The sequence below is a fragment of the Haliotis rubra genome, unplaced genomic scaffold, assembly GCF_003918875.1.
Source record: "Haliotis rubra isolate DU_JTF1 unplaced genomic scaffold, ASM391887v1 Scf340, whole genome shotgun sequence".
In the NCBI taxonomy this organism is placed as follows: domain Eukaryota; kingdom Metazoa; phylum Mollusca; class Gastropoda; order Lepetellida; family Haliotidae; genus Haliotis; species Haliotis rubra.
The window spans coordinates 101126-108935 of NW_025767014.1; the positions used below are offsets into that span (position 1 = coordinate 101126).

A 7810-nucleotide genomic window follows, 5' to 3' on the forward strand; every position below is an offset into this window, starting at 1 on the left:
GTTTTCTAATGTTTACGGATGATATGCTGCACAGTATTTCGTCCCTTGGGCACTCTGGAAAGGTTAAGTTCAAATTCTGGTTCACTTGATTCAGTTCCTTGATTTGTCAGAACAAGACCCAGATTGGTGGGTTTCAGCAAAGTTTAAACTTCTGTGACCGCCAACACTCTTGAATACTGCTCTCCCTTTCCCCCCCCTCTCTCTCACCCACCCACTCCTCACAGAAAATGAACAAATATACCTTCCTTTCTTGACAGCCAAATGGCTGAAAAAAAGCCAGTGCGACTTAAACTTTAACTCACTAACTCCAATTCCCTATTTTTCTTTTAGAGTTTAATTTTCCTTTTCTGGTTTAAATTGGTAAGAAATAGTAATTCCTTGTTAATCTTAATATATAATAATAATATATTTAAATGGTATAGTGAGTGAATCTTTATGTCTGTAGCCCGTCTCTTGCATTATTCTCTTGAATAGTGAATATGTATCTTAGTCAGGACGTATATGTACAGGCAAGCTCAGTTTGATAACATGACTGACTGACTGACTGAGTTTGGTTTTACGCCGCTTTTGGCAATATTCCAGCAACATCACGGCGGGAGACACCAGAAATGGGCTTCACACATTGTACCCATGTGGGGATTCGAACCCGGGTCTTCGGCGTGACGAGCCAACGCTTTAACCATTAGGCTACCCCACCGCCCCGATAACATTATGAAAAGCAACTAGAAACTAGCTTCCATATGGTGCTAGTATAATAGTGGATACACAAGACATGTATCCATTTATCATTTTATTATGTAATTCTTCTTACCCTGATTTACACAATGGAATAGTAGTAACACAATGGGCTAACAGAACCTGCAATAAAACAAACGTGCGTTTTCATAGTTGCTGAAAAACATGGCAACACTACCAAAATCGTTACTTATGTATATTCTAGGGATGTGTCGAATATATTCGTAAACGTGATGAACATGTGAAGAAACACGAAATAATGAAAAAGATATTCATTAAAAACCGTCGATTCATTAAAATTGCCTATGGTCTTCTATATTTTATCATTATCTTGAAGGCCTATGTTAAAATATGACATAAACACCAAACCCTAACTAGCAAATCTGGGTCCCATTCCACAAAGCGATCGTAGCGCTACGACTCTCGCAAGTCTATGTTAAACTATACGAGTTACTACTGTCGTAGTGTTGTGATTCGTTAGTGAAACTGGACCCAGGGCCCCGTTCCACAAAGGGATCGTAGCGCTAAGATGATCGTAACTCCCATACTTTAACATTGACTTACGACAGTCGTATAGCGCTACGATTGCCTTGAGGAACGGGGCCCAGGACAGAGTTTTTTCTTCTTCCAAACGGCATATTACGCAAATAATTGCAAACTTCCTTTCTGGTCACCTCCAATGTTTTAACGATTCTGCATATGATGGTTCTATATCTCCAATGATCAAATCTTTCCAAATCAGTTAAAAAATATTGCGTTGTTGAAGAATAACGCCTAATAATGTCCCAAAGAAAAGAACATCGTAAACCATAACGTCATTACCATGACTTAGTAAATGTCACCCCTACTACCGTAACATGTTCAATTACAACCGAACTAGCGTCCCATCGTGAAATACAAACCTACTACCGTAACATGTTCAATTACAACCGAACTAGCCTCCCCCCATGAATTACAAACCTATAATACAGTAACATGATAAATTACAAATCCAAATTCATAACTGTGCAACATACTTCCCCGTTACAGAATAGTGATATATTACAACCCTAGTAACGTACCGTAATAAATTACAATTTTACTACCGTAACATGGTAAATTTCAACCAAACTACCAAAAACGGTAAATTACAAATCCGCTATTATAACTTTTTAAATTCTACCCATAACCGTGTCAAGATACATTACAACCGTACTACCTGAACGTGGTAAATTACAACTCTACTAAAGCAACATGGTACATTACAACCCTACTATCAAAATACGTTAGTATATAATACCACTACCGTACCTTGGTAAAATATAACCCAGTTGTCACAACAGTAAATTGCAATCCCACTACAGTAACGATTCAAGACACGATTTCAAAAGCTGTCGTCAGATGATCATTGGAGATATAGGTACCACCAATGGTATAAACTATGCTAGGAAAAGCCAGAAGTGAAGATGTGCTTGCTAATGGAAGCAAAACATTTATCGTTAAAACGCACACATAGTGCAAAGCCGGAGAGTTCCGACCATCAGTATAAACATATAGCCAATACAATTAATCAGGAAAACATAAACATGTAAGGAAATCGTACTTTCAACAGCATTGTTTCTTTTCGTGTTAATGGATACACTGACTCACCAAGGTCAGATCTTTAGTCCTTAAAGGGACAGATGTGTTGTATAGAAAACAAGTCTTAATTTTAATGAGATTACATCAACTTACACAACCGCCCAACGGATGACTAGAAAGTTAAAACCAGAGTCATGTTCCACAAAACATTGTAGCAGGAATACCATCATAACTGTTTTACTGTGACCACGGGCAAACTGTGGCGCAAATAGGGTTGCGCAACAGAGGGGAAAATTACCAGTCTTCCTATGTAGCTCGCATATAGGAAGACTGGTCATTTTCTCTGTGTTGCGCAACCCTATTTTGCGCTACAGTTTGCCTTTGTAACACAGACTTAAGTAACATGAATAAAGAGCAAGTTAGTGGGCATGGGTTTTCAGCAATATTTCAGCAATATTATGGTGGAAATGGGAATCGCACACTATATACATGCGGGGAATCCAACCCAGGTCTTCTGCGTGACGAACCAACATATTAACCACTGGGCTATGCCACCATCCTACTTATATAATGCGTTCATCGGTGTGCCAATGCCCAGCCAAGAATAGTTTATATATCTAATAATAATAATAATAATAATAATAGGCCATTTATATAGCGCCTTTCCACGTCACAGGGATATGCTCAAAGCGCTTCCTGAGCTGTATCCAACAAAACGACATATCATACAGGAAAAACACTAATTCAGCAGTTTCAGAAATCTGTCCATTTTAACCCTGACGCCCTTCTTCCCGGTGTAGAAGCTCTTGTTGGTCATGAGACGGTGCCACCAGCTGCAGTGGATCTTGTTCCGGAGCTGCCCCAATTGTTTCGTCTGCATCACCCGGCACGCCGAGGAGATGTCGTCGAAGATGACCATGGCGCTGTTGGGACTCTGTTGATAGATGCTGGTGATGCTGCCGAAGCAGGACAGGATGGTGTGGAGCTCGCGCATGTCGTAGCTGGGGATGTAGCGCCGTAGTTGCCAGCGCACCACCAAGGTGGACAGTGGAAGCTGTGTCTGCTCGTTCATCACGTAGCTGGCCCACACGTTGTTCATCAGTCTGAAAAAGCCGTGGAGGTAAGGTGAAATGGGGTTTGACATTGCCTTAACATTGCACGTACTTCTAACGCCCGTGTGGTTGCCTGTATGAGTCCGGAATTATGCCGTGTTTATGGTTGTACCACCCAGACACCATGCCGCCGCAGTTTCACATTGATACCAGACACAGACTCAAAGTCTACTAGTCCTTGTCCTAAGCCCCTTTATAGTAACAATAAGAGCCATCTTTTTTCATAGCGTGGCCGAGCATTGAAAATCTGACCCTTCCGCGATCCAGGGAGACGTTCTCTAGCACTGGATCACGAATTCTACCCACATGTGCAGCATGCTTGTTTGCGCAGACGACAACAGTGGATGTCGACTCCAATGTTTGTCATCTGTCCTCACGATAGTTCTCTCCACCTCAGTGGAGATAATCTCAATGGATATTTTAGGGCCTATTCGATTATGCTAAACCGGTTTTTTCTAGGCCCCGTTCCTCAAAGCGATCGTAGCTCTAAGATGATCGTAACTCCCATACTTTAACATAGACTTACGACCATCGTAGCGCAACGATCGCTTTGAGGAACGGGGCCCCGGCCGACTGTTGGCCACATCGATGACAACATACATGTCATGGGCGGATCACAGGTGTGTGTGTGTGTGTGTGTGTGTTAAAAACCCCTGAACCTCCCTTGGCTCCGCCAACGCAAATTTATTTTTTCAATGTGGTCTTAAGTCATTTTCAAAAGGGGGGTTGGAAAAAACCACACACCACACCCCCTTGGATCCGCCACTGCATGTGCACATGTCCACCATGGAGTCATAGGAGTCATCATTAGCTGCTTCAAAAGAAATCATCACATAGGAAAGCAAACTGACCAAACTGAACTTTAAAAAAGACTCTTTTAACCACAACATTTCTTATTTTGTGTATAAACTGCCCTAAACCAAAAACAAAAGTATAAAGAGTGATTAAAAATGTATATTCTTTTGAAACATTTGTATTTCAACATTTTGAACTTATTTCACTAAATTCATGTGAGAATATTTTGCTCACACCTTGGAAATGTATTCAGGAGACATGAAGAAGGTTGTTCTGTCATCCTGATGGTGGTAAATCAATGGACCAACCAAGGATGTTCTCAACTGCCAAGGATTGGTGACAAAACACGGGATGCACCAGAGATGATGATGATGATGATGACAATTACCATAAAGAACCTTCGACAGTTTCGTTTTGCTTCCATAGATCCGTTGTTTATTGAATCACACACATACCTCCTAGAGTTTGAAATAACAGGGTTAATTGATGAAGGATGAGTGTACCCGTAGTGGGATATTTGTCAAGAATGAAACTTTTGCTAGGTATCTTACTTGTCCGGCATGTAGCTGAATCTGTCCCGACCAAGGGGCGTGGTTGAGTGCTGGATGTCCCGGAGAACCTTGAGAGACTTCTGGTAGCACTGGCACCTTAGGTGATCGTGATGGGGAGCAGCAGGGAGCTTAGGGGCGGCGGGCACTAGTTGCAGCAAAATCAGAACAACGGTCATTATCATAAATTACAACACCGATAATATATCATTTTTCCATTCCCTGTATACACATTACCTATAAAACAATTAGATTTGGTTTGGTTTGGTTTGTTGTTCTACGCCGCACTCAGCAATATTCCAGCTATATGGCGGCAGTCTGTAGATAATCGATCTGGACCAGACAATCCAGTGATCAACAGCATGAGATTCGATCTACGCAGTTGGGATACAATGACATGTGTCAACCAAGTCAGGGAGCCTGGCTACCTGATCCCGTGAGTCGCCTCTTACGACAAGCATGGGTTACTGAAGGTACATTCTACAAGTAGACAGGACGTTTACATGAGTGAGTGTTGGGTTTAACGGTGTTTTGTCTTGTTCTTTGTTCTTTAGCGCCGCAATAAAAATGTGTTCACGCAACATAACGGAGGTCTGAAAATATTCGAGTCTGTACAAAACAAAGAAGGGATTGACATCATGAACATCGATCTGGGCAGCCAAGTCACCAAGCCTGACCACCGAATACCGTTATAGTCGCTTCTTACGACACACATTGGTTTCTGAAGACCAATTCGAAGCCAAACTTCAGGGATTTGTCGTCTCTTAATGTGTGAATAAAACCCGAAGTGATCCGGGTCTCAGACGGTTACCATTTTGGTGATACACACGACCATGCGTCGGTTGGGTGTTTATACCGACAAGCATAATTGGGGTTTGAACACACAATCATAGGCTTCTTTACGCTATCATTGCAAATCTCGTCCTGATTGTGTAAGTTGTGGTGACACTATTTCTAGATGGATTCTCATTCAAAGCTACATAACAGTCGTTATGTTGCTAGGGAAACTAACGTCAGGTGATGGAAGATTCTTCAAGTTAAGGACAGTAGATCTACTGTTCACCACAAAACACCGTCACAGTAGGGGCGTTGGGGTAGTATAGTGGTTAAAGCGTTCGCTCGTCACGCTGAAGACCCGGGTTCGATTCCCCACAGGGGTACAATGTGTGAAACCCATTTCTGGTGTCCCCCGGCCGTGATATTGCTGGAATATTGCTAAAAGCAGGGTAAATCTAAACTCACACACACCATCACAGTATCGTTGTAAAAGACAAAAGCGGCACTACTCTTTCACCACTGTGGCTGCTGTGTCGGCCATATTTAGTGAGTCCACCGATATTCCATCAATATCACGGCAAGGGACACCAAAAAATGGGCTTCACACACTGTACCCTTGGCCATAGTTAAGATCGGTAGGTAATTTATCATACATGTTTGGAACAAGATGTTATAACGTCATACAAATTGAGCAATTTCCTCAATTTTGGTCAGGGTTGCATGATCATTTTTCAGCCACAATCTTACTTGCCTCCCTGAAGTAACAGAAGTATAGAGGACGTGCAAATATCGGACATATTCTGCAAAGAAATGGTACTACGGAGACGATCTCGGAGCTCTCATTCTTTAGATTTAACATAGACTCGATCATCGTAGCCCTATGGTCCTTTGCAGAAAGGATCCTGAAATTCTTACGCTTAAATTCGACCTTCTCTTTAGGCACTGGTGGACTGGTGACCTTGATTTTGCGGGGCTGTTTCATTTCACACATCCTGCAGTATGTCTTGTACATAACCGGCTCCTGCAACAAGCACCAACACATGGGTCGCGGGTCCAACTCGTACGAGTGGACCGACTGAGGTCCAGTTCTACCTTGACATTGTAGAATCCTGCATTATTGAATAACCTGCATCTGATCGTTTATTGCTGATGGGAGTGCCACGAAAGTATTTACCGTAAAGCGCACTTCTTTAACAAATCAGTCCAGTAGTTAATTTAGCATTTTCAATTCTGAGTTTATTCAATGATGGTCGAAATAGTTTTGAAATAATTCTATAATTTTTGATAATTTAAAAATATGATATGCAAGAGTGGCAAAATGCATCCGAGATGCCTAAAGGAATGGGGGTATTGTGAATTCAATGCTTATGGCATATATATTACCAATTTGGCTAGACTCCCATCATCCATAAATAAATTTACATCATCTGGCAACATCAAGTTCGTCGCCATGACTACAGATAACATGCTCAACTTACATCAGTCGACAGATCTTTGACGTGGGACATTGTATGTCTGAACATGCGCCGTGGGTGTCTTTTCGGATCTAACATCCAGTCGTGATGAACATGCTTCCCCGCCATGGTGCCAACAGGCCCCGTGACTGCTGGAGACTGCATGTTTGATCTTGGACGTCTCCTCCCAGTCTGTTTGTATTGGCGCGGCGTCGCTGTTCTTTATGACGTCAGTGTATGAGTGACGTCATACTATATAGATTGTGACATCATTTCATTTGTGATAATATATGGGCGGAATTGCTCTCTGTTGCGTCATACGCACTGTGACGTTGTGAATAGATGGCATGTACAACGCAACACTGGGTCCCGGCGCGCTCAAAGGGAGCCTTGAACCAGCGCCAGGCAACCTTGTTGAACCCTGCTTTTCCAGTGGTCAGCTAGCCATTTCAGACACGAGTACCGACATGATTGGTCGTTGTCCTCGTGGTCAACCTTGTCATGGTCAAAGACGTTTGATTTGTGTTCCTATATCAAATAAAAATATCTTTTATATAGCCCTAAGAACCTTCTGAGACTATATATCCCTTGATGTCAGTTTTTGCTTACAAGCTCCTGTGGTCGACACAGTAGCAGCCCCCAGGAAGGAAATCTTAAGCAAATCCTCACTCTAAATAAGTCAATAGGTATTATATAGATTAACTTACTCAAACCTTGGATTAATAGATTATTCTCCCGGAAGGCAAGAGATTATCACCATACATTCACTCCACAGGGAAGATCAGTATTTTCTTGTACAGTATGTATGTCTCCATATGAGAACAATGTT

At 42.1% G+C, this 7810-nt stretch overlaps 1 protein-coding gene across 2 annotated transcripts; it reads right to left on the reverse strand.

Moving 5' to 3' along the window:
- Window positions 1–777: 777 nt before the first annotated feature.
- Window positions 778–7217, reverse strand: LOC124284637. Of its 2 annotated transcripts, XR_006900604.1 has the most exons (6): window positions 7006–7217; window positions 6443–6548; window positions 4754–4898; window positions 2999–3398; window positions 1696–2914; window positions 778–1637 (listed from the first exon to the last, which is right to left on the reverse strand). XR_006900604.1 is itself a non-coding variant. In XM_046720742.1 (5 exons), the coding sequence occupies exons 1-4, from the start codon at window positions 7144–7146 to the stop codon at window positions 3035–3037; spliced, it is 756 nt and encodes a 251-aa protein (XP_046576698.1). In that variant the 5' UTR covers window positions 7147–7217; the 3' UTR covers window positions 778–2914; window positions 2999–3034. The 2 variants fall into 2 exon arrangements, 1 of the variants encoding a protein (XP_046576698.1); XM_046720742.1 differs by having other exon boundaries at window positions 778–2914.
- Between the last annotated feature and the right edge of the window lie 593 nt (window positions 7218–7810).